Source organism: Labrus bergylta, chromosome 10 (genome assembly GCF_963930695.1).
Source record: "Labrus bergylta chromosome 10, fLabBer1.1, whole genome shotgun sequence".
Lineage (NCBI taxonomy): Eukaryota > Metazoa > Chordata > Actinopteri > Labriformes > Labridae > Labrus > Labrus bergylta.
The window spans coordinates 29,191,853-29,217,588 of record NC_089204.1 but is presented as its reverse complement, the minus strand read 5'-3'; the positions used below and the strand labels follow the sequence as shown (position 1 = coordinate 29,217,588).

Genomic DNA, 25,736 nt, shown 5'->3' with positions numbered 1-25,736 from the left:
TAACATCAGCGGTACAGTTTGCTAGCTTTCATTAGCTAATTGTGCAAGTTTCTCCCCCTGCTGCGCATTATAGCAAGGTAAGCGCATTTTTATTGATATTAACTTCGTAGTTATCGCAGTTTTAATGACTTAACATGTTCACTTGTTGTCCATTAGTTGTTGTTGTCTTCTGTGGTAAACTTGAATGGTTGTTTTCAGAACAATAAACGGGTAAACACATTCCGTTATCAGCGCATGTTAATGATTTAATCTGTTTTTAAATTGATATATTTCAAGAAATAAGTTGATTCCATAAACATCTGTTCATGCATCTGTTCCCAAAAATTAACACAAAATGAATAAATTCAAGATGCACCATTTTCTAAATTAATTTCCAGTCTTATTTTAGTAAAAACAACGTCTTCCTTTCCCTTCAGTTTAATTATTTATGTGTTTTTGTCAGAGCAATTCAGCATAGAATACAAATGTAACACCAGTAAATGCACAATGCAAATATGAGACAAGTGCTCATGGGTTACAATATGCACATTTTTTAACACTTAAACATAAACTTAGAAGACATACATTCTCCAAACAGTCTTTACCTAGAATTTTACATTTAAACCAGAAGATTTAACACTTAAAAAGAAGGATTATGAATGGATATAAAGATTAAGAGCAATACAATGAATTAAGGCAACATACAAAAGGTAGCATCACATAAAAGTGAGTTTTAAGAAGTAATTTTAAAGATGTCTCTGAGTCTGAACGCCTTATCTCCTGAGGCAGCTGGTAAACTGTAGGTGTTAGGATTCAGTATTTTGACACTCCTCCAGATAATCAGCGATTCCTAACATATCTCAGCAATCTGACAGTAGTGGTACTTGTGCAACGCTGCAGTGAGAGAAACTCTTGACAGTAGCAAAGAGGTTAAAGTGTGCTGCACTCACAGACACAGTTTCATCTTGGACAGCTCGACTGTGTCAGCTGATGCTCAAAGTGTTTCACTTGTGCATATCCTAAAGAGGGATAGACATCAAATCAAGTAGTTGTAGTTCAGTGACATCGGTAAAGAAGTATTTGTGACACACCTTTATTCAAACTATTTCCAGATGAGATAATAAAGGAATGGGCCTCAGAAGCTTGACTCCAACACCAAATACTGGAGAACGTTTTCCTCTGGTCCATCTGAAAGCAAGACTTAACCATTTGTGATCGGCATACTTTTGTGTGTGTGGCATCAATCCACAATAGATTTTGAGAAATGTGTTTAATTCCCATCACAAACCGACTGCTTGTGCAAAGTGATGCCTTATCAATTACTAATCAAATAAGACTAAAGACTCCAGCTCTTCACATCACATCAGGAGGACTGCTCCGGATATTCTCCTGATCTGGCTATTTTCTGATGCACCTCAAAGCGGGGACTATCCCTGTCAGACAGGAGGGGGGCGGGGTTTTCTCCTGAGGTAAGACCTGACGTAATAAAACGAGGCGGAAATAGCTGAGGTAGTCTGAACTAAAATGTTGAGAAGAACAAACTGGAGAACAGGAAACATAATGCAGCCGTTTAATTCGAGCACAGAGACAGACAGTCTATGCACCCTGCAGCAGTAACAGTATATGAACATCACCAGCCCCTTCTATTGGCGCGAGGTGAATTCTCCAGAGAATTTCCCGCTGTGTTCTCTCATCAGCTCACTCTGACTTGCTGCTTTGAAATACATAAGTGTCTGTCAGGAGGATGAGAAACTCTGGGTGAAAAATTCGTCTGAATTTGCGTTCACACATGCAGCTCCTCTGGCAAATATCAGGAGTTTTCTGCAAGCATGAAAACACCATGAGTGACAGAAAACTGCAACCTCAGAATTTATTGTCTGACTATTCTACAGTCAGTTAATTGACCAGCTGCAAATTTTACTGTTATTGATTTATAGATTTTTAATCATCCTTTACTTTGTGAAGAGCTGTTGAAACATACACTGCAATCTTTTGACTTAACTTCAGTGGTAAGATCTCTGTCATGGAGATAACATAATCCACTGCACGCATCACAACAGTGATTAAGACCTTGTGTTGTGCCATTGATGTGAATGAGTAGTTAGGTGTGTTTGTGTTTTATTACTCACAATAGTCTTTTTTTCAGTTGGCATCAGCTTTGATAAGCTGTCCATGTAATGTTGTTATTACCTCTGTCAGATCTCCTCCCCCCTATAGTTTCATTTATTTCAGCATCAGTATTTTGTCCAATCCTGACTCATCAAGACGGAGTCATTTGGAGATTTCATTTGAACTCCAGCGTTTCTCCCTCCTTATTTCCTGTTTCTTCTTCTCTGTGCTCTTATTTTTACTTGCATGCCGTGACAAGATTACAAAACCGCACGCACATCATGTGACATCATCACAATCGGTGTCAAATCAAAGCTCAGGCAAGTAGAAGTCGTCAATGATTCACAGACTAATATTAACAAGACGTGTGTGCAGATCTGCGTTATCAGCCGTCAGCCTTGCTGGAGAATTCACGACCGAGTCTGATATTATTGTGATGCATTAAGCAGGTTTGTGAATTTACTAGTGGTGGATTAAGAGAAGGGTTTACATAAAATAGTTTTGACATGTGTTGAGTATCATGCTATCAAGAGAAATGTGGAGAAATGAATAATTACTGGCCACATAGCTATTTGAAAGACATGATCAAGATGATGGGGTTTTATTTAAGGTCGTATATTTTAAGGTAAACGTAGTTGACGTCTGTGTTGGAAAAAGAGAGTATTCTGTCAATCAGAGGGCTGCAGAAGTTTGATTATTTTGAACCTCAACTTGTTAATTATACATTTAAAATATTAAGCGTGTTTCTTTATCTGGATTATAAGCTTTTGTAAAAGAGATTAACAAAACCAAAGTTACTGTTGGCACAGATTAGAGTCCCTCCTCCGCTTAGCTCGCTTTTATTTAGTCGTGGAAGGCGAGGTGGAGCATGTCAAGTCGGTGTTGCTCAACAGCTGCTACCCTGATTCATAGCCGTTTGTTTTTAAGGCACTCCAAAAGCCTCTTCAAATATTCAACTAATGAGAATAAAAGGAACAATGAGTCACAAAGTTATGGGAGAAAAAGCAGATTTAAATGCATAATTTCTGCAGCTTGTAGATGGAAAGCTTTAGTGTTGTGCAGTTTTAGAGTCATGCAGTTGGAGCGAGGCACCCTGAACGGCATAACTGGTTGCATCTTTATTAATATGCAAAAAACATGTAGCTGCCTGCATGGATGCAAACGAGTTGCTCCATTGTTTGTCTTTGTAGACACTCTGCTCTGATATTGTTTGTCTTCATAAAACAAGTTGTATTATGTCAGAGCATCAGACACACCACGTTGTTTTTCCTGCTTCAGCAGGAGAGCAAACGGCAAGATTGAGTTTCAAATGAGCAGGCATGAGATACCCTCTGCCTCTCCGTCCTCTTTTTTTAATGTTTATTTTTATTTTGAGAGCGTGTGCCTGACTGATGGTGCCATGGCAACCATCATCAGGTTGGAAAGGTGGCTCAGTGTTCCTGTTCAGCTGAGTCATGCTTTGATCCCACTGTGCTGCTGCACACATCTAAAATATCAACAATGACATGTTTATACATTTTATATTTATTTTTCCATGTTTCTATATCTAATGGTCCAAATCCATACATCACACTTTGATTAGCACTTCAGATGAACAACATGGGGGCTTGTTTTGCTCTGATCATGCATGCACTCAGTGACATTATAGATCATGTGCAGCCATTGATCGTACAAATGCACCAGTGAATGTTGTGCGTAAGCCAACTTGAAGCACATGGATAATGTATGTACATATCTATTTATCCATAATGGCTTAACTGATTGGCTTTGAAAATGTTCTATGGGGAAGGAAATATAGGATACAGGAAATACACACTTTGTGCTTTTCTTAAGAGAAACTAAACTTCTGTTTGTTTACTTGAAAATCCAACAGAACAACTTGTACAAAGACAAACAGAAAGCAAAGGGGAACATATTTAAAACAGAGGTTAAAAGTAAAACACATGTTGTCAGCAACACTTTGTTAGGACCTGACAATATGTTACCATCCTTCTATGAGGGCCACTTCTTTTTATTTGGGGACAGCTGTGGCTCAGTTGGTAGAGTCGGTCGCCTCTCAACTGGAAGGTTGGGCGTTCGATCCCCAGCTCCTGCAGAAACATGTCCGCTGTGTCCTTGGGGAAGACACTTAACCCTGAATTACTTCTGCTGCGGTCGTATTAATGTGTATGAATGGAATTAGTTACTTCTGATGGCAACTTTCCACAGCAGCCTCTACCATCAGTGTGTGATCTGCGGTGTAAAAGTGCTTTGAGTAGTCAGAAGACTAGATAAGCACTATACAAGCTCAAGTCCATTTACCATTCATTTATTTATCCAGGCAATTGATCCATTGAGATCAAGATTTCTTTCACAAGGGTGACCTGGCCAAGAGGGCAGCAGACCTCATAGTAAACATGACATGATTAAGAAATGGTTCACAAACAAGAGCAACAACAACAATTAAAATGTGCAAGAAGTTGTGATATTTGTAATAATGCTCAATATTTAAGTCCTAAAAGCTGTGGACTCTGTTTTAGTTTTGTTCCGTCATCACTTCAGGGTCTTCATACATGTGTGGGGGTGACTGTGTCCACAGAGACTCTGTCCTCTGTCTGAATATTCATGTTTTGGTTGACCCGGGATGTTACTAGGCTTTGGGAGTGGGTGTGTTTGACCCAGCCAATGACAGCATGCGTGTGAGTTTGGGATTGGATAAAATTCAGTGACTGGATGCCTTTCAGAGTGACATATATGGGGGACAAGCATGCAGCTGCATAGGAGAGAAATTGTAATCATAGTTTGGCAAAACGGCAATCGGACGCTTTCGGGCACTCACAGTGCAGCTTGGGATGAGGAGTGATGCTGAGTGAATGCTGCGGGGTCTTTGCTGGATCGGGTGGGCGTGTTCTCGCAACTGCTGCCAGAAGCAGTGGGAGTGCGCCTCTGGTGTCGATGAGCCCAGGAGGAGGGGCCAAATTAAAAGCTGCAACGAACATTGCTACTGACTCCACCTTTAAACTGTATTTGTTCCCCTTCACCAGGATTGTATCTCTCGATTAACTAAAATGCTTTAAAGGACCTTTAACTGTCGTACTTAAAGGAGTTATCAGTCTTATCATGTTTTAATGTTTCATTTTCAAATACAAACCTCATGCATGCAGTGAATCTTGGTGCTGCTGATACTACTATTGGATATCAGCCGTTCTTCTTGCTGACTAATTTGATTTTTACTCTGATTTACAGAAAAGTAAAAACTAATTTAAAGGAATTATTAACTTGTTGTGCAGTATTTACCTGTATGCTTAGTGGGTCTCACAGTAAGCACATCAGAATGATTTGTTTAATATCACACTCCTCCTTTCCTGAATTCTGACCTTAAAAGATGGATGTATTCATGTCAGAGATGGATACCGTCATCACTTAAGAAGCTGAGAAAGTACTTGACCTGTTTGGTATTCCTTTGACACAGACCTTTCAGCCATGAGGTGGGCTTACTATGCCATCGATAACATCTTAACTGGTTGTTTTTTTAAATGCCCTTTCCAAGGTGTCGGTGTTGAATGTTAAACAGTCTGAGTCGTAGCCCCCGGGGTCCAGGATGTGCAGCAGTCTTGTTGAAGGCACAGGGGGGTATGTTGTGTCCTTCTTGGGTTGAGACCGGTCCATTTGAACCCTGCGATCTCTATCGGCTTATTGTTCAGCCCTGGCTGCGTCCCTCTCCACTGATGTCACAGCATTCCAGTTAGCAGATAAATGAGTTAGTGTTAGGGCAGATGAGCAGCATCGTGAATGCTGCTGCTAATAGTGGGTCAAAGGGCAAAAGTATAGCAGAGCAACTGTGCAAACACACTCACCAGAACACCTACGAGCCCTCTCTAACCTTTCATTCACTCTGAGTGTGATGAGGAACATTTCGCTTTAAATAGCCTTTAGATTAATAAAGGACAATGTTTTTTTTAATAGGATATGTTTGTATCTGTCAGTCAGTCAGGATAAATTATTATATTTTGCGTACTCCTTGGCTACTGCATGAGATGGTAAAAGCTTAAAGATTGGATTGTGAGTGCTCTAACTTTGGAGGATGACCTGCTCCTTGTATGTGCCGTTAAGTTTAAGGTAACTGTGAACATATTTGGGTCCATATTGGCAGCCCTAGACTGTAAAAAAACATGGACATAGCCATTGGATTCTGAGGAGGCGTTTTGAAGCTGAATGATAGAGATCGCCATAGTGGAAATGCTATTTCCAAGAAACTGTCAATCAATCTAGTAACGTGCAATCTAGCTTCAGCAGGCTAAAGGGAAACATAAGTGTAAGGGGACTAAATCAGCGCTATAAACATGTCGCTGTGGAATAAAAGTGTTGCTCTAGATGTGCAATATGAAATAGCTTCTTTGGGGCTGAACATCTACAGATTGTGAGGACAAATCCCTGACTACAGCTCTTTTGAATTCAGTACAAAGTTGAACTGTGTATCAGCAGCACGCAATGGGTCAAAAACAAGGAACAGAAAGTGTACAATCGTTCAAGATATATAGGCTTGAATTGTCTGCATGTGGTGAAGAGCAGCATGCGACTAATGACACAGAAGAAATGTCAGCAGAAATCATGTCATAAGTCAATCACCCCTAATCCCATTTATTCACAGCAGCACATCCACAAATATCCAGATATCTTTGTGAACATAAATATGTAAGCCTTGGATCATCACAACCCAAAGTACAGATTAGATGGATCTTAAAGGCGGTACCATATATTAAGCAAAAGAGAGGTTACAAAGCTTTTAAATCATGTTGTTTGTGTCTCATCACCTCTACATTTCTATCTAACTCAGTGGTTCCCTAACTTTTTCTACCGAGCCCCTCCTAGGCAGATGAAATTATTTTCAAGCCTTCCCCCCGATCTCTCACAATACACATCAACATAAATCGACATACTGTGTCAGTCACGCTCTTTGCTAACAAATTCCAAATCGACCCGGAAAGAAGAAGAAATTAAAAGTGAAAATGAATCATGCAGCTTCCAAATTTATGATGAGGTCTGATTCAGGTCTGATTCATTTTCAGCCTTACTTTCCTCTCTCAAAATGTGCCATGCTTTGCTTGCAGTGAAAAACATGTACATTGTTTTTGTTGAGCCTTGCCAGGGACACGCTGTCATAGCTCCAGGACCCCCTTTTAGAGGTTCTGCGCCCCTTATGGGAATCACTGGTCTAACTAATGCAATAGATCCTCTTAAGATCTGCTGATTGACAACTACAGTGAGCTTGATAATGCAACAGTAAGAATAATTTTTGCACTTTTGTCTCATCCTTTACAGGTTGTCAACATGCTGCAGTGAGTAATGTACAGAGTGTTGATATTGACAATGGCCATCTGGGGGGTGCAAGGATGCTCCGATTCACAAAGCTGCCCGACGCAGCCGCCCAACATCACCTCCAAGGACTTCTGTTACTCTGCCCGAATACGCAGCACTGTGCTCCAGGGCTTGCCCTTTGGAGGGGTGCCTACTGTCCTTGCTCTTGATTTTATGTGCTTCTTGGTAAGTTCTTCTGTTGCTCAAGTTTAGTTCTAGGATACCTTCGCTGATAAATACATTTTTGGAGAAACTGGGAAACAGAAAACATAATGCAGCAGTTTCATTACGTGCACTGAGATCATACCAGCTGCGTGCAGACGGCCTGTGGTCGTGCACCGATCGCAGGGAATAAACGTCACCACCCCCTCCCACTCACTCGAGGGGAAAACCTCTGCTGTTTGTGTTCACACATGCAGCTCACCCTTAAAACTTCAGGAGATTTTCAGGAGTTTTGTGCGAGTGTGAAGAAGGTTTCAGTCAGATAAATTGAAAATAAGTTCCTCCAATTCTTAGAAATTTGAGAAAAAAAAATATAAATAGCTATACCTTCAACTATACAATTTCTAAATTAAAAAAATGAAAAATCTATCGCCCAGTATTTTTTAACATGTTAGCGGACAATCCAGCTTCCTGGAGTTTACCTGAGACCAAAACCGGTCTTGATTTTTTTTTTTTTTAATTCCTTTTAGGCTTTCATAGTGAGAAATGTTAGATTTTTGTTGTGAGATTTTCGATTCACCGACTTGCAGCTTCCCTTAAATGGCTCAAAATGTGTAGTGTCAGTTTATAACTACACAAAATCTCTACAAATGTTGAGGTTATTTCACTACCAGCACTTTCTGCAAAATGTTACTAAATTGATAATGTCCAGTCCTCCACAACGCTGCTTTTTGGGTTTTGGGTTTTCTTGGTGGCCGTCAGCATTGATGTAAAATTTCCAGAAAAGTGTTTTTCAAGGATAAACACCACCGAGCAGTTCTGTGACATTTTGTTCGTCAGGTCTCTGTAATGTAAATAAAGTGACTAGAAGTGTTTACAGCCACTGTTTTTTTTTTTTCTTTTAGATGCTGCTGGTTGTGTTCTCCTTCTTGAGAAAAGTAGCCTGGGACTATGGGCGCCTGGCTCTGGTGACTGACGCTGACAGGTAATAACATCACATTGCTCAGGCCGTTATTAGGACTTTCTGATTTGTAAGGAGCCATGGAAAGTTTTAATACCTACAGCTACTGTGTGTACATATGAAATTATTTAGATACCTGATCTTTGTAACACTGTTTGACATCTTGATAATTGATCACGATGAGACTGCACTTTTTGCAGGCCCGTGCTTAATGTCTCTGCATGATAAAGAGTCAGACTGAATAAAACAGGGACAAAAATATAATGAAAGCCTTGTTTGATGCATCGTAGGGTATCAACCATATCAACCATCTATTTTGCTTTTAGTTGTTGTTCATTCTGGATGCTAGACACAAAAAAAAAAAATCTTGTTTTGTGTTTGGAGTAAGTTTGCTTCCAGGCGCAGACGTCACATGAATATTCTCCAGACGGGGAGTCCGAGTCAGCAGTTTCCCTTTCAATGGAAATAATGCCCTCTCACATTGTAACACTTGTAACATGGTTTCCTCACTTTGAGACAAACTGTTGAAATGAGCCAGAAATAGAGAAAGAAAAGCAAACACTTAGTCACTAAAAGCGATTATAATAGCGATTTCCAGGACCACTTAAAGGCCACAGTCTTTGTCTTGGTTCTCCATTATTGCTTGATAATATTATGCTAGATGTATTACTGATCTGATGATGCGAATGGGTGTTGGAGCAGCCAAAGAGGCATAACTGATCCCCCTCCTCTTTTTGAACTCCTTCTAATCGGACTAATGAAGTGAAAGAACGATGAAGATCTGACATTTTTAACAGACTTCATTGACTGTGAACCCTGGAAAATACATGACCCAGTGCTCCATCACCTACATCCCCCTGCTGTGTCTGAGTGATGTTGCAGCTTCACTGTTTTTGCAGCTGCATGTGAGCGGAGAGCGGGGTTGCAACACGGTGGGAGGCTTGGGGGGGGGGTTAGGCAGCATGAGACACTTTTGTAACAGACGGGAAGTGTAGTGTGTTGTCTCATGACACAGAGCTGACAGCAGATGAGCGTCTGTCTGTTGAACTCCTGTAACATCTGCAAAGTGAATCTGAAACCTCACTATGAAAATCATTAGTCATCAAATTGCTCACAAGTTGTGAGTTTTATTTTTCTTTTGTTCAACTTTTAGAGGTCATGATTTTGGGGTTTCATGGTGAAACAAATGAAAGGATTTGGGGCTAACGAACAACTTTTTCAGAATCAATCAATCACATTTTTTTATAAAGCACATTTAAAAACAGCAGCAGCTGACCAAAGTGCTGTACAGGAAACAAGAGAGCAATACAGATTAAAAAAACAAAACAAAAAAGAAATAACAAGGCAAAACTCAGTCATACAAGTTTGCCTACACTCATGCAAACAGAATGCAATGTCACTTCCCCTTTGACTCTGGTGTAGCCAGCAGAATGTTAAACAACCCACAGGCAAGACTTTGGCCTTTTCTGTGCAGCGTTTACATCTGTAACGGCGTCATCTCTTCTGTCCATAACATGCCCTGAAGTAGCAACCTTTCATCTGTTTCTCGTGAGTCTCGGGTCAACAGAAGATAATAGTTACACAGAGGCTTCACTGTGGCTCACTTCGGCTGCATGAGCCTGAAAAAGAAAGTGATCTTCATGTGATTTACTTTGCAATTAACGGGTCTTACGTTTTCAATAACAACATCATGATGCAGATTTGTAAAAAAAAGTCAAGCTTTGTCAACAGAAGAAGAAAACTTTTAAAATGTGTGTTGAACGGAGGTCGGATCGATAACTTTCTGATGCTTTTCAGATAGTCGGGGAATCTAAACGCTGATTGGCTTTTGAGACACAACGTCAAAAAGATCTGTGGCTCGAGTTTAAATGTTTGATGTGTTTTATTGTTAGCTCCACTTTGATTCAGATATCAGTTTACAGAGATAAATAAATCATGGTCAGATTACGTGATGCGAGCTGGTGTGTCACTCTCAGGGATTGCGTTTCGCCTGCTTTTGCTTTCCATAGAGATTGTTTCTCCTGCATACAAAAAAAGCCTACTGAAATGTAAAACACTTCCCATGCAGATAATTCAAACCCCCCCAGTATGTAGAATCTGTACAAAGATATTACCTCATAACAAAAAGTAGCAAATCCTTCAATTTTAGAAACTTGAACCAGCTGATGTTTGAAGTTTTTCTGGAAATATCTCCCCCAAAAATAAAAAGGGATTATCAAAATAATTGGATGTTTCTTTCTTTTGATGGATTAAATGTTGCAGCTAAAAGGGTTAATATACTATACATTTAAAATGGCTGTGCAAAGCGAAAGTAAAAGCAGCCGTCACAGATATGACTGTTGTAATAAACTCCCCTGCTTTTCTGAACCAGCACACTTAAAGGGCCAACAGGAACATTTTTATCTCAACTAAGCTGAATAGCTTTGTTTTGCTTCTCCTTTCACCAGAAGAATGGATCAGCGGTACAGTCGCCTGGATGATCGGGAATAGTAGGTCCTCCCCTCTCTCCGTATTGTACACTCACTAACTTTTTCTTCTCTCTCCACCCCCCCACCCCCCCCCCCCCCCCCCGTCTCTGTAATTGACATAACTCATAACTCTTATCCTCTCTGCCCAGGCCGCTGTGGGTTTTCAGCCTGTTTTCACTCCTGATGGTTCTGTGTTTTTTCCTCCTCCTCCTCCTCCAGGCGTTTCCCAGTACCAGGCTCCTAATCGTTCTTCCCCCTTCTGTACCGCTCATATGTCTGCTGTTGGGTGTCTCTGTCCTCTGTCACTGTCCTAATCAGATCTGTGTGTACGCTAATCTGTGTATTGACCTCTTTATCAAGCATGGACTTCTTCTCTGTGAGTGCATCGCATGAGCTGGGCGGACAGGATCCTTACAGGGAGAGGTAATTCTCCCCTGATGGTTGTTCATAGACAGGCCCTAACATGGTGCTCCCACAGTTTCCTGTCTACTAGTGCTGAGATGAGCCGTACCTACTCCTTACAGGAATGTGAGAGGAGCACTGACGGTGGATTACAGCCGCAGGCTCTCTCCTCATTCCATTAGAAGTCTCTTAGATCCCTTGGTGACGTCATACTTTTATAAAGTATCAAGCACTGAATCAATGTTGGAATTCCTCAGAGTCTGGGTCCTCCTTAGATTTTCTTTCTAATTATGTGTAAAGCGACCTGACATGACCTGACACCTTATGTCATACTGTCTTTAAAATAAGACCATAAAGCCGTACTCAAGGAGTACCTGAGGCTTTGCTGGATGCGCTCCATAAATCAGCCTATCAATGATTGCTGGTTTGCCATTTCCTCTGTGATTGTTCTTCTCTGTAGAGCTTAGCCTCCTAACTTCTTCATCTCAGCCTTTCCTCTGACAGTGATGGTGTTTTTCAACCTGTGTAAAGTAGGCTTACGCTGCATGAAATGTGGCTGCAGAGATTTTCCCATGTGGTTGAATGGTTAACCCAACACAAATCATGTGTCAAGCCCACACAGGGTAAACAGGGGTGAATCTCTTCAGTCTCATTTCCGGGGCGTATGTTTGTTTTGTGGTGTGAACTTGTCCAAACCGATGGTAATCCCCGAGTCATCAGGAACTAACAGCCCTTCAGGTTATGTGTTGATGTTTGGTATTTTTGTTTTTTCTGTGCAGCGTGGCCTCTGCTTTGACATCAGATACACCAGAACGCTACGAGCGGCTTACCTCAATTTCCAGCTCAGTAGACATCGACCAGAGAGATACAGTAAGTCTGCCACTGTGAAAACATCAAATACATTGTCTTTTCATCTATTGTATAAAGTTCATGGCATATTGTTGCTGTTAAAACACTTCCTTTATTTTTCAAGGGCTTCTGCTCCTGGCTGACTGCCATCTTCCGCATCAAGTGAGTCAACCTACTCGCAGCACTTTGAAAACAAAAGAATCCGTGGAACCCTTGTTGTTACTATTTACTCATTGTTGTTTTTAATTGCTCTGTTGACTTTGTCGCTGTGTCATCGTGCAGGGATGAAGAGATAAGGGAGAAGTGTGGCGAGGATGCGGTACACTACTTGTCCTTTCAGCGACACATCATTGGCCTGCTGGTCGTGGTCGGTGTGCTCTCTGTGGGCATCGTCCTTCCTGTTAACTTCTCAGGAAACCTACTTGGTGAGTATTTTGGAAATGACCACCGGAGGGTCCTTGAAAGTTGAGAAAAGTATGTGTTATCTTTTAAAATTCTAATGATAGATGCTAAATGGACTTAAACTTGTTCAGCGCTTTTCTAGTCTCCAGACTACTCAAAACGCTTTTACACCGCAGGTCACACCTACACATTCATAACTGATGGTAGAGGCTGCTGTGTAAAGTGACCATCAGACATAACTAATCCCATTCATACACATTCATATGCCGACAACTGACAGCGGGAGCAAATCAGGGTTAAGCTAGCTAGCAGCTAGCCCCCTGAATTATAGACATCTATAATACCTGTATTATGTGTGAGTGAAGTTTGAAGTCTTCTTTCTTGTTCCTTTGCAGAAAATAACGCCTATAGTTTTGGGCGAACCACTATAGCAAATCTGAATGCAGAGTGAGTACTTCTTCTTCTTTTAGTTGGTCACAACACACTAAACACTTCATTGAAGCTACACGATGAATCTTATCCTTTCTGCTGCTCTCACTGAATCCCTTGTTTCCCTTTGTTTCCTCAGCAATACTCTACTGTGGCTGCACACCATCTTTGCATTTCTCTACCTGTTACTGACGGTGTACAGCATGCGACGGCACACTTCCAAGATGCACTACAAGGAGGATGACCTGGTGGGTGGCACGGCTTGAGAAAATGACTGATTAACACACTCCTTACATGCGGTTGTTCCTAATTCTTCTGTCTTCATTTCCATGCAGGTGAAACGCACTTTATTCGTCAATGGAATCTCCAAATATGCCGAGGAGACTGAGATAAAGCAGCACTTTGAGTAAGTCAGGATCAGTCATATCGTCACTCTACAGTTAGTATCTGAGCACGCTTCAATCCATCCGCTCTATTGGAACAGCAGTTAACTAGTTAGTGACTGTATTTAGGCGTATGAGAGCCGTGCTCTTTCCTGTTAAAAAAGCAGCTCTGCATACGGCCTGAATCAGACAATGACAGGCCTATATGTGTAATTATCCATAATCGAAGCCAGATGAGCGAGATCATGCAAGTCATGTGTCAGGATGGTCAAAGACTGAGGAGTGGGTGTTTGCCTCACTTCCCACTTATGCAAACAGAGCTAACCAGAATCTTATTTTTTGCTCCTGTGTTGTAAAAATAGATTCTGTGTTAAAGTACCAAAAATAAGAAAGAAACATCAGGAGTAAAAGAATTCATGAACATCTGTTACTTTGTATTTTTAACCTTTATTTTGACTTACAAATGAAATTATAATCAGTGTGTTTACAATGGAATTGAATATCCCCTTATTCAGGTTTTAATCATATTTAAGATTTGCTGTTCACATGCACTCTTGATAAATGCGAGTATCCCAGTTTCTGATCTTTTTTGAGAAGGCACCTTTGATGTTTATTTTTTACAGCACAAACTGAAACAAACTATGAGCAGAAGCTGGCGTTCTCACAGTGTGTCGGGTAATGTTTAGGAACACAAGGTGTGCTGTGGGAGGGACGAATTGCAGATAAAAACAACAGTGGAGCAGCTTACCTCCGTTTGGTAGTGGAGGGGTTTCTGAGGCGGTTACAGGAACACTTGAGTGGGAGAGGTTAAGGTGGAAAGGTAAGGAAAAAAGAGTGGGAAAACAGCAAAGCGTTTCAGCTTAATGGCGTTTAGAGTGTTACAATCTGAGTCAACTTTAAAATCAGAGAAGAATAAGACCACTGCATGATGCTTTCTCCAATTGAAACTTGAATCGAAATACGAAACTCAGTTTATTCGTCGCTCCAGAAGTAGAACACTCTCGTTGCAGCCGCCATGTTTGTTTTGCTGATAGGTCACTTGGCTGAGGCGGCGCTTTCCCAGGTAGTCGGCAAAAAAACGTGGTAAGGCGTATACATGTACGGTCTCTCGTTTTCTGTCAGAATTCTCCAGGTAGCAGAAGTGGGTTTCTCAAAATTTTGGCAAGGGCTTATCCTGGTTTCTGAAATCTGGATTTGATGGTTACGTGCACAAACACAGAAGCAGGATACTTAAAACCCCTGATACTCAAATCCATGTAAACACACTTTATGTAGTAGAGATATGTCATCTGCTTTAAACACACTGTGCTGAGTCCTGCATGTTCACATGAGGGCTTTTTGAAGCTTTCCCTGTCTTTAACTTTGTGGCTCCCTGCTCCTTTTGTTCACAGACAGGCGTATGAAAACTGTGTTGTACTGGAAGCTCGGATCTGTTACAATGTGGCAAGACTGATGTATCTCAACTCTGAAAGGTAAAAGTGTTTGAACCGACGTGTGTGTCTCGTCCTGTTAGCATTCTCTGGTGTGCTTGTAAAGCGTCTCTCTGGCTGCTGCAGGAATGAGCTTATTCAGTAAATCTGTCTTTGCATGCAGGAAGAAGACCGAGCGCAGCAAGAAATTCTTCGTTGACCTGCAGGCCAAAGAGCACATCACAACCATGATCAATCCGAAGCCCTGCGGACACCTTTGTTGTTGCATCATCAAAGGCTGTGAGCAGGTCAGACTCGTCCTATCACAGCTTTATCTCAAAACAATACACTCTGGGAAAACATGTTTACAAGCTCACACTGTACTGAATGTTTTTAAATGGAAAGATAAAGAATCAGTCTTACCTTAAATTTCACTTCTAGATTCATGGGGAGGATCAGAGATGAGTAGAAAAGATCTAAGCAACGTACACTGTATTTTTGTTGTACTTACAATGCTCCTCCTTGTACTGTTTTATTTATGGCTGTACTGTTGTATGAGGCTGTATTGAGTTTTGTATTGCTGACGTGCATCAAGAGTAACAATGCTGTTTGCGTGTGCGTGCACGTGTGCGTGCGTGTGGTGAGGTTTCATTTAGAAATTTTTCCCAAGTAATTTCTTTATTGATGAGTTGGTGAATCTTCAAAGCTCATGGACTAAAAGAGTCCCATGATGTTAAAACTCCAAGACACAAAATACCACACAGATTATTAGAAACTTAAAAAAAAAGCTTTTCTCAAATGATATTATTCTTTTTAATTCTGCAGGCTGTAGTTTGACATTTTAAAAACTGAATCCTTTTCCCGCATGCACTCCTGATCATTTCTTCAAATCTCAGGACAGGCGCTTCCTCCGTCTCTGCCTGGCCCCTTACATATGCACCTCACAGCGGGGACGGGTGGGGGGGTCTCAGGAGTCAGGGTGTGTTGTATAAAGGATGACAGAGGGTAGCGATGTCCGACGCTGTAATGACAGTTTGTGCCCTTGTAATGATATTTTTTGACAACTCACAAGTTTTGATTTTAGGAACGATAGGTGCTATCTATAGTTAGGTGTGTAGCTGACCTGATTGACAGGCGGCTGGATGTAACAGTTTGTCAGGAGGCTTTAAACCCGCCTCAGCTCCAGCTCTCAGCCTGTCGTTAGGTTGACTGAAAGTTTGGCTGAGACACCATTTCCAGCATGGCGGCTGCAGCCAATCAACCTCCAGAACCCCCTGCCCTGTAACGGATTGCTGACTTCACTCAGGCTTCGTCCATTAATATTTACAGTCTATGGAATTGTCCAGAATACCTCACATACCTGACTTTATGCAAAAATCTTCCTATTGTGCTGGCGTCAGTGTGAAAAAAATGTATATGTTAAAAACTCCATATATGTCAGGAGATGTCTAAAAAGTGATATTGATTCAACTGCAATGTGAAATAAGGGAAATTAGGTTCACAGTTAAACTAAAAACAAACATGAAAGACTTAGTTGTCTATGTCCTCCACAGGAAGAAGCAGTGGGCTACTACACCAAGCTGGAGTCTCAACTTAAAGATGACTACAGGAAGGAGAGAGAAAAGGTGAACAGGAAGCCGTTAGGAATGGCCTTTGTCACCTTTCAGAACGAGGCCATAACTGCAATGTGAGTATTTATTGAAGTTGAATTTACTGATTATTAATTCCCTTGCTGGAGTCTAATATCTGGTATTTTTATTGGGGTGGATCTTTTCTTCCAGAATCTTGAAAGACTTCAATGCCTGTAAGTGTCAGGGCTGTCAGTGTCGTCGGGAGCCAAAGAGCTCTCAGTTCAGTCCCAAGCTCCACACACAAAACTGGACCGTCAGCTATGCCCCTGATCCACAAAATGTCTACTGGTAAGAACACATTAAGGTCACAAATTCAGTCTGCAAACTGCTCATTATGCAACATCTGGAGTTTGAAGGGCGGTTCCTTTTTGGCTCTTAATTCAGGATTCAACAAACACAGACTTGTCGACTTGTAAAGCTCTTTCTGTCGCACATGTGAATAATCAGAGTTGCAGAGTTCTTCTCAGTCCAGTTTATGAACCAGTTTTTGAGCTGCGGTATCGTTTTACAGACCAGCTGTGTCCATAACCACAGGTCATCGCCCAGCGTCCGTTTTAACCGCTGCATAACCTTTATCCAACAGGGAGCATCTGTCAGTGGGAGGAGTCTCCTGGTGGCTCCGCTGCTTGATCATCAACATTGTCCTCTTCCTCCTCCTCTTCTTCCTCACCACCCCCGCCATCATCATCTCCACCATGGACAAGTTCAACGTCACCAAACCCGTGGAGTATCTCAATGTGTCCACCATGGACAAGTTCAACGTCACCAAACCCGTGGAGTATCTCAATGTGAGTGTGAAACGTGTTTAAACCTGTTTTTTCTGTCAGATTGAATGAATATCTTTACGCTTGTGACGTCAACCCCACTGAGGACCGGATTCATCAAGAATGGATTTAGCTTAAAAAAATTTTTTTTTTTAAATGGAGCTCATCTGCTCCCTCTCAAGCTCTAAATCACAAAGCATTTAGCACGAATGATAATCAGACGCAAACACACCCAACAAAGTCGTCCTGCTTCCTGCAGTTTTCTCTCATTTTGAGTCTAAATGTAGAGAGAAAGCTATCTGCATCTTCACTCTCCACGGAGCGGCACTCTCAAGCTGACGGAGCTCAATTCTGTCCACATAAACACAAAGAGCTGGGAGACGAGATGACTCTTTTTTTTAAGTTTATTGTGAGGCCAGACTTGAAAGATTTAGTACAAGTTTCACCGTATAAAACATATCGTCCTCCTGGAATAAAGCGACCAGGGACATCTCGAAGAAATAAAACAACACGTTCATCCTTGTCGTGCTTAACGGCTCCAGACCGCCTCAGAACGTCTCCTGGAAAGTATTTTTTTTCACTCTATTGATATTAGTGCAGGTGTGTTAAGAGATGATTTTTTTTTTGTAATGATGCTGATTTGCATAGATAGGGGCCAGTTTTTCCACATTAATACTTCATGGCTCATTCAGATAAGGGCAAACGGCACAGACTCTGTTTGCTCTGCAGGGCAGTTAGTGGACCATTTAACCCTCTGTCTGTTTTGGGAATCAGACAGTTTCTTTTTGTCTTGAGTTTAGCGGGTGCAAAAGCTGCGCAATCCTTTTGTGCATCAGGCTCTGAGTGTTATAAGTTCACACCTCTGCAAGCATACACCGTCTTTCTCAGAGACAGGTTCACACCTCACATATTCATGTTTCTCTTTTCTGTCCTCTAGAATCCAATCGTCACCCAGTTCTTCCCCACCCTCCTTCTGTGGTCCTTCTCCGCCTTACTTCCTACCATTGTTTACTACTCTGCCTTCTTTGAAGCGCACTGGACCCGGTACGTTTTACACTTTATTTTTCTCTTTCAGCAGTTGTGTGATTTAAAAGACCATCCCTCTAATGTGTGTTAATGTTCCTCTGTGTTTGCAGGTCAGGAGAGAACAGGACCACGATGCATAAATGCTACACCTTCCTGATCTTTATGGTCTTGTTGCTGCCCTCTCTCGGACTCAGCAGGTACAGGATTTTATTTCAAAATGTTGAAATGCAAAGTTATTGGCTGCTTTTGATCATTTCTCTCATTAACATTTGATCCTCTCTGTGTTTGTTTTTTTTACAGTTTGGACGTTTTCTTCCGCTGGCTTTTTGACAAAAAATTCTTGGCAGATGCTAAGATCAGATTTGAGTAAGTGACACAAACTTTTGGATGCTGCAGGAGATGAAGCATGATGGTTCTTTTATATTTACAGCAATACAGATTTTTCCTTTTCTTCATATGAATCAAGGTGTGTGTTCCTTCCTGACAACGGCGCCTTCTTTGTGAACTACGTCATTGCGTCCGCATTCATCGGTAACGCCATGGACCTGCTGAGGATACCCGGTCTACTGATGTACATGATCCGTCTCTGCCTGGCTCGCTCTGCAGCAGAGAGGAGGAACGTCAAGAGGGTTAGTGTGTCCAATGCATAATATGTTTAAATCATTGACGAGTCCATGGGCTATTTAGTTGATTAGTTTAACTCGTTTTTCTCCCTGAACATGTACAACTTCATTTCCTACAAAGTTGAGGCGTAAATAAAATAACAAAATAGCACTAAGACAACACATCAAATGTAGAAACTGTGGGGGCAGTAGCTCAGTCTGTGGGGACTTGGGTTGGGAACCGGAGGGTTGCTGGTTCAAGTCCCGATGCGGACTATGATATGTTGGTCTGGTAGCTGGAGCAGGTGCTTCTCAAGTACTTGAGCAAGGCACTGAACCCTGAACCGCTCTGATGCGCTCCCTGCTTTGTAGTGTGTAGCAGCACAGGTCCTGTTAACCATTTACAAATAAACAACACTATACACAAAGACGTCAGTTTATTCAGCTTCATAGAAAAGGGGATTTTTTTTGAGGATACTGTTTAATTGTGTTAATCAGCTTCACATGATGCAAATATTGAATTTTTAAGACTCATTTCTTGTGTTTCATTCCTGTCTTCCACTAACTCGTACTCTGATTCTGCACAAATTAACAAGCTAATAAAGAAACGGAAATAAAGAAGACAGGTTGATAAATCAAAAACTCAGAACATGGGATTTCAAATCAAATAAATTTGATTATTTATAGAGCAAATTTTTAAAAACTACCAGAGATGACCAAAGTGTGCTGTTCAATAACATACACAGACAAAATAAGCACATCATGGTCAGAGTCAAATCAGATAAAGAAATATATATATTAGACTTTTATGACCACAGGGAACTAACGGGTGGAATGGTGGGCGATCTTCAAGACGCTGAAATACATATACTGAGGGGAAAAAAAGAGTGTCTTCAGTCAGACAGGAAGCTCTCGATCAAAACAAAAACAAAAAGATGACGTCGAGGCTGGCGGGGAATCGTGGGAGTGATCCTCTCTGCTACTCCCCCTCCTACCCCGATTTCAGCGTTGACGACCGGATGAAACCGACCTGAGGAAGAGATCATGTTTACAGACGAGCTAATGTATCAGAGTATAATGTACATGACGTTTTTATCACAGCAACAAAACGGCAGCTTTCAGAAGCAGCTCACGCTTCCTTAATCAGTGGCCTTTCATGTATCATCCAGTGTATCCATGGCAACGATAAACATGTCGTCAACCACGACATGACACGTCCTGTTACAACTCTAAAATGACAGATTTATTAAATATTTTTCTTCGATATTTGTGTTCATAGCACCAAGCCTACGAGTTCCAGTTTGGGGCCGCTTATGCCTGGATGATGTGCGTCTTCACCGTGGTCATGACCTACAGCATCACCTGTCCAATCATCGTCCCTTTCGGTGAGTTTCTGTCGGTTTATGATGGTGGTCACTGCTGTCACATGTTCAGATGGAGAGTGCTGATTGGCAGACACACAAGGAGCACTCTGTGGGGTTCTGTTCTTAATACAAAAAGCTTATCGGCTGATGTAATTGGATTAGTTTCAGTAATTGTTTTGTCTGCTCTTCTCTGTGCAGGCCTGATGTACATGTTGCTGAAACACCTCGCTGACAGGTACAACATGTACTACGCCTACCTGCCATCCAAACTGGACAAAAAGATCCACTCTGGAGCCGTCAACCAAGTGGTGGCCGCTCCTATCCTCTGTCTCTTCTGGCTTCTCTTCTTCTCCACTGTTCGCTCTGGTGAGACGAGGGCTCCCCCTACAGGCCGCTGCAGTTCATGCACACTCTGAATCATATTCACAGCATAAGAGGCATTGCAAAGTACAAGCACCTGCTGCACAGAGATCAATCTGTTTTCTCTCTTCAGGGTTCGCAGCTGCAACGTCCATGTTCACGTTAATCGTTTTGATCATCACAATCATCATCTGCCTCTCTCACGTCTGTTTTGGACATTTTAAATATCTCAGCGCTCACAACTACAAGGTAAAAAAAGTCACCAATTAATGTGTTATATTCATTTTTTTTTAATTCAGCTGCAGCATTTTCATCCACCTGCTTGTGTTTAATGTGTTTTTCTCTTCTTCGTAGATTGACAACCAGGTGGACGGGGTCGAGAATGGGCAAGCAGTGCACACTTTCACCACCTCCAACACAGCGGTGTGTATTCACTTTGTTTATTTGGTAACAATACGAGCCTGCAGATCAAACACTGGAAAAAAGAAGAGACAAAGTGCTAAAGCTTGTAAGAACATGGGGCTAACTCCCAAATCAGTTGTACTTGTTTGTGAAGGGGCTTGACCCCTTAGGTCTTTTCCCCCCAGTCACCTTTTATCGAGCCTTGAACTCTTTATATATGGAAGGAGTGTGTAGAAGAATTAAAGCAGTACAATAACTAGAGATGGGAGCGGTCTGATCTTATGTCAGTATCGGGTCCAATATTGTCGTAATTTACAGATCAGATATCAGACTGACGACGCCGATCCACATCACTGATCACTAAAGATCTTTGGGCACTTTAAACATTCTCAGCCGTCACCGTCTCACTTTGAAGACGTTCAGACTGAACTGTAAGAAGTGTCCACAAACAAGACGTAACCGCTGCTCTTACACTTCAGTTTCAAACATTTAATTTGAAAACCTGCCAGTTGTTGCTGCTTCCTGTTTGTATGTGAAGCCAGCGCGATGCAATGCTGGGTTTACAACAGCTTTGTGTAAACCTTACACATATCATGCATCTCTAAAAATGACACTTGGAATAACGATCACATGATTAAAGATTCAGATGATACAAAGGAGAATAGAAAAAGACGACATCACATCACAGAAAGAAAAACGGCTTAATGGCTGAAACACAAACTAACATTTCCTCTTATTCTCTCCTCTGCAGCAAAGCTACATCGCTCAGGTACTTCAAGACCCGACTTTAGAGGAGGCCAACTCGGGCAGCGGCGAGGAAGACGGCCAGGGGTCCTCGCAGGACGAGGAAATAATCAATGTGGAAAATAACCTGAATGAGGACTTCCAGTCTGGTGAGGACAGCCTCATTGACCATGAAGTGCGGAACTGACACTGCCTCAGACACAAACGAATCCCCCTTAAAGTTTAGCCCGACGACTGCACTGAATCTGTGAAACAAACAAGGAACTGACTCGATAGTTCTCCGAAGCATCTCAACCTCCGCGGTGGAACTTTGACACTAACATAAGCACACTGTCTACTAAGGATTTAACGGATTGTTGTTTAAGGACTCCTAACGTCTTATGTACCTACAGAGGGAATCTACTCTGATAATGCAAGGGCGGTGACTTCCTTCTGATAAACCCGAGGCACATCCCAGAATCATGCACATACATGGACCCAATGAGAAAAGACACTACTGCACAAATGAAGAATTTGCCTCGTCTTGTATTGGGAGTGATGTTCTGTCTGTTTTTTTTTTTCCTTAACATTATTGCACTTGAAAAAGAGAACCTGTCCGATAAGCTCGAGTTTCCCCGAAGGTACTGTTGTACAGCATGCCTTCCGGTTCAAAAGGGCGGAGGGATCTACCTGAAGTCCTTTTGCCAGTATCTCTTAATTGTCTGCACTACTTTCTCTGTAAAAGTAAAAGCAGCGGGCGTTGGAGGAGAACGAGAGTTCCCACATCCCCGCGTCGCTTTGTGAATGCAGATGTTCAAATACTGTTCTTCCAAATCCGTCAAAGCCTTTCAAAACGAGAAAAAAAAAGGACAACAAAAAAATCATCGCTACTACTAACACTCCTCGATGCTTTGACGCTGCAAAACGTTGGACTCTTGATAAATCCTTTTTGACATGGTATTTATTGTAAATGCTAAACGCCCCTAAAAACTGTGGAAGAAGATAACGTGTATATCTTGGCGCACACTACATTACTAAGACACTTGATGGCGTGGTTCAGTCTCTGAGCCTTTTTGTCGGGTCTGCTGTGGACTGCTGCTACTGAAGCTGCCTCCTGTAGGGGGGAACGTTTGCACGGCTGCTGCAGGAGGACCGGAGGCCAGGAGCCTGCGGATCCTTTTGCTGCGTTGCTCAGAGGTCGGAGAGAAAGGCTGTTTTTTTTTTTTTTTCTGGGTCAGTTTCAGATGATACCTAATGTGACGGCTTCTCTTATCTGTTCTCATTTGTTTACGTCTGTATGTAGAGATTCTTATTTTTTTTTTATTTTTTTTTTTTTAATGCCGTTCAGTTTCTGCTGACGAGCTCTGAAGGCGTCTCTCGTCACGCAGCCCTCCGTCTGGTCCTCCTCGATCTTAATTCTTGTACGTAGACACTTAACCTAGCTGCTTCTTGTACCAGTGGTCTCTGAACATTGTTACACTTTCTCATTTTGCTAGTTAGGAGTTGTATTGTTTAACGGGAATTGCGCAACTTTAGCGACACCATATTGAATCTTAAAGAAGGCCGCTCACGAGAGAGACACGCTGCAAATCTTGACATGATGCAGCCGACCTCTGACACTGAAAATAAATAACTTATAACGTTTCTTCTGAAGGATTTATCCCCTAAAAACTGAAGGTTCCCTTTCCAGTTCCTCTTCCTAGAATACTTACTCTACAGGTGCGATAGTTTGTTCTTCTACTGAAGGTTGTCAAAATGTTCAATGCTTCAAAATCTTTTTCAACCTCATCTAAAAACGATACAAGCTCTGTTGACATATTGAAGGGTGATATCTGAGCAGGCGGGGAGACTACGGGGAATATCATAACTTTGGAAAAGAGTGTTGGTGATGTTACCAGTGCCTTTGTGAAAAGTAGAAATATTTCCAAGTTTAGCGCTCTGAGTGGTTTTTCTCTGGGCGGCTGCTTGCTGCAGCAAACGCTCTCTACTCGTTGAAAATAATTGATAAAAAGTTGCTGGCGCTCAGAAAGAAACGCTAGGTGGACACTAAGTCGCATGAATTCTTTGGAAACGTTTGTATTTGTGCAGTTAATAAAATCCTCTTTCTTTTACTCGCAGCAACTTCAGGTTAAAAATGAAGATATTCAGTCATTTTTTTATATCAATCAATTAGTTACCTGAACGTTGGAGATTGCATTGTTTTAAAACATTCAATGTTGAAGTATTGAACATTATAATGACCTTATGTGATACCTTAGCAGTCAAAACAAACGAGTCAACCGAATGGAATCAGTTGCACCTTTTCTCAAACACTCAAAGCTTTAATTGCGTTCGTTTATAGATCAATTTGAACACTGCTTCACATCGTCCCTCCTTCTTTAAAATGTGCAGAACTGATACAAATCCACATGAAGTAGCAGCTGTTTTATGACAACAGATGTGGAAAGTTGAACGAGGACGAATACTTGATGCTAGGCACTTTAGCTTCGCCCTCGTGTATGAACGCCACTGGAGCTTCCCCAGACAGAGATGATGTTGAGCGCCATCTACTGGAGGACACAAACATCCAAACTATCCCTTTAACATATTCCTTCTCTTGTTAGGCCGTAATAAACAGCACCAGACAAAAATATGAGCTTAAACAGTAATGTCAGAAACAACACTATGAGCTGCCCCCTGTTGGACTTAAAGTAGCACTACAGTCTGTCACTAGGGACCAATTATTATAATAATAATAAAATGATGTGATATTGAGCTGCTCAGAGGACTGTTGTGGGAGACGTGCACTAATCTTACTTTCACTTAGATGATTGACAGAAGGACACGCCTCCGTGAGAGAGAGCGAGCGAGAGAGAGAGAGAGACAAAAGATGAAGCTGACATGTTTCCATCGTTTTTCCCCCCGTTGATATAAAAGTGTCACACGTTTGTTTGTTGTTTTGGTATCCATCGGGGGCGCTTCTCGTCATGATAAGTCGATTTTTATATTTAATACCTCTTTGTTTTTTTATACCTCTGAGATGTCCTGAAGTCTCTGAATGTGTTATGTCAGAATATAACAAACTTTCCAGCTCTGAGGAGAAGATATTCATCGTCCTGTTTTGTCTAACACGTGTTGAAACGCTGAATGTAGGTTAATTCCACAACTTTTTGTAAGATGAAAAGTGGCTTAAGCGGCTGTGTGATGGCTGTATTCACAGCTTTAAAAAAGGGCAGTCCACCTGTTGACCTGAAATTTTATACGGTAACCAAACTTACTGTCGTCCTGTTCTATGTCATCGCATTTCAATTTAGAATTGTCAGTCTGATGGTGTCCGTCGTCTTCTGCTACTTCCAAATTCAGCTTCCTCTTCATGATTTTAGATCCTCTTCATAAAGTCTGTGTCGACAGTGCGACTCACTGGAAATAAAAAGGATCGTTTTATGTTAACGGCCGAGCTCTCTAGTAGAAGTCCTGCGCTCATTTCTTCTTCAGTGTTTTCATCATGTTTGGTGAATTGTCTCTCAGCCTCAAAAATGTGTTCACGTGCTCTGCCTGTTTTAGTTTTATATTTTTCTAGCTAGCAGGAGTACCAACAGTCTCATTTTCTTCTCTTCTTTTTCTTCCAAAGGGCCGTTTATAAACCGGATATTTACTGTATAGATCTTTACTTCTCTCCTAGCTCTTTGAGAATAAAACTGTATTTAATCAGAATGTCAACAGTATGAGTTTCATTTCAATACTGCCGCTATTCTCCTGTGTTTTAGTCACTTTAAGCAACAGTATGTAACATTTGAAAGAATACCACATTTATACACTCGCAGAACAAGTCCAGCGATATCAAAGTACTGCTGTTTAATTTACCTCCACATTCAGCTGCTAAGCCTTTCTTGATCTAGTATGTTCAGGAGCTAATGTGGCTAAAGTTAGCATACTCTCATGGATGTTTCTGTATTAAAGGTCACATATGATGGAAAATATACTTTACCTGTTAG

At 41.5% G+C, this 25,736-nt stretch overlaps 1 protein-coding gene across 4 annotated transcripts in view; it reads left to right on the top strand.

Annotated features, from left to right (window-relative positions):
• tmem63ba (transmembrane protein 63Ba) overlaps positions 1-25,455 on the top strand; it is a 25,697-nt gene extending 242 nt beyond the window's left edge. The window contains exons 1-24 of one of the 4 annotated variants that reach the window (XM_020652646.3): positions 1-77; positions 7,390-7,611; positions 8,493-8,572; positions 10,999-11,037; positions 12,198-12,288; positions 12,392-12,429; positions 12,550-12,692; positions 13,065-13,116; positions 13,238-13,346; positions 13,434-13,504; positions 14,873-14,953; positions 15,075-15,198; positions 16,444-16,577; positions 16,672-16,809; positions 17,105-17,258; positions 18,223-18,329; positions 18,422-18,508; positions 18,612-18,677; positions 18,778-18,940; positions 20,193-20,298; positions 20,476-20,643; positions 20,771-20,886; positions 20,992-21,060; positions 21,791-25,455. The exon at positions 1-77 is cut by the window's left edge and continues 242 nt beyond it. In XM_020652646.3, the coding sequence (XP_020508302.1) occupies positions 7,414-7,611; positions 8,493-8,572; positions 10,999-11,037; positions 12,198-12,288; positions 12,392-12,429; positions 12,550-12,692; positions 13,065-13,116; positions 13,238-13,346; positions 13,434-13,504; positions 14,873-14,953; positions 15,075-15,198; positions 16,444-16,577; positions 16,672-16,809; positions 17,105-17,258; positions 18,223-18,329; positions 18,422-18,508; positions 18,612-18,677; positions 18,778-18,940; positions 20,193-20,298; positions 20,476-20,643; positions 20,771-20,886; positions 20,992-21,060; positions 21,791-21,970 (2,514 nt within the window). In that variant the 5' untranslated portion in view covers positions 1-77; positions 7,390-7,413 and the 3' untranslated portion in view covers positions 21,971-25,455. Of the gene's footprint in view, positions 78-7,389; positions 7,612-8,492; positions 8,573-10,995; positions 11,038-11,125; positions 11,440-12,197; positions 12,289-12,391; positions 12,430-12,549; positions 12,693-13,064; positions 13,117-13,237; positions 13,347-13,433; positions 13,505-14,872; positions 14,954-15,074; positions 15,199-16,443; positions 16,578-16,671; positions 16,810-17,104; positions 17,259-18,222; positions 18,330-18,421; positions 18,509-18,611; positions 18,678-18,777; positions 18,941-20,192; positions 20,299-20,475; positions 20,644-20,770; positions 20,887-20,991; positions 21,061-21,790 lie in introns of those variants that run through there. The other 3 variants (XM_020652645.3, XM_020652647.3, XM_065959289.1) reach the window with 3 other exon arrangements.
• Positions 25,456-25,736: the final 281 nt, after the last annotated feature.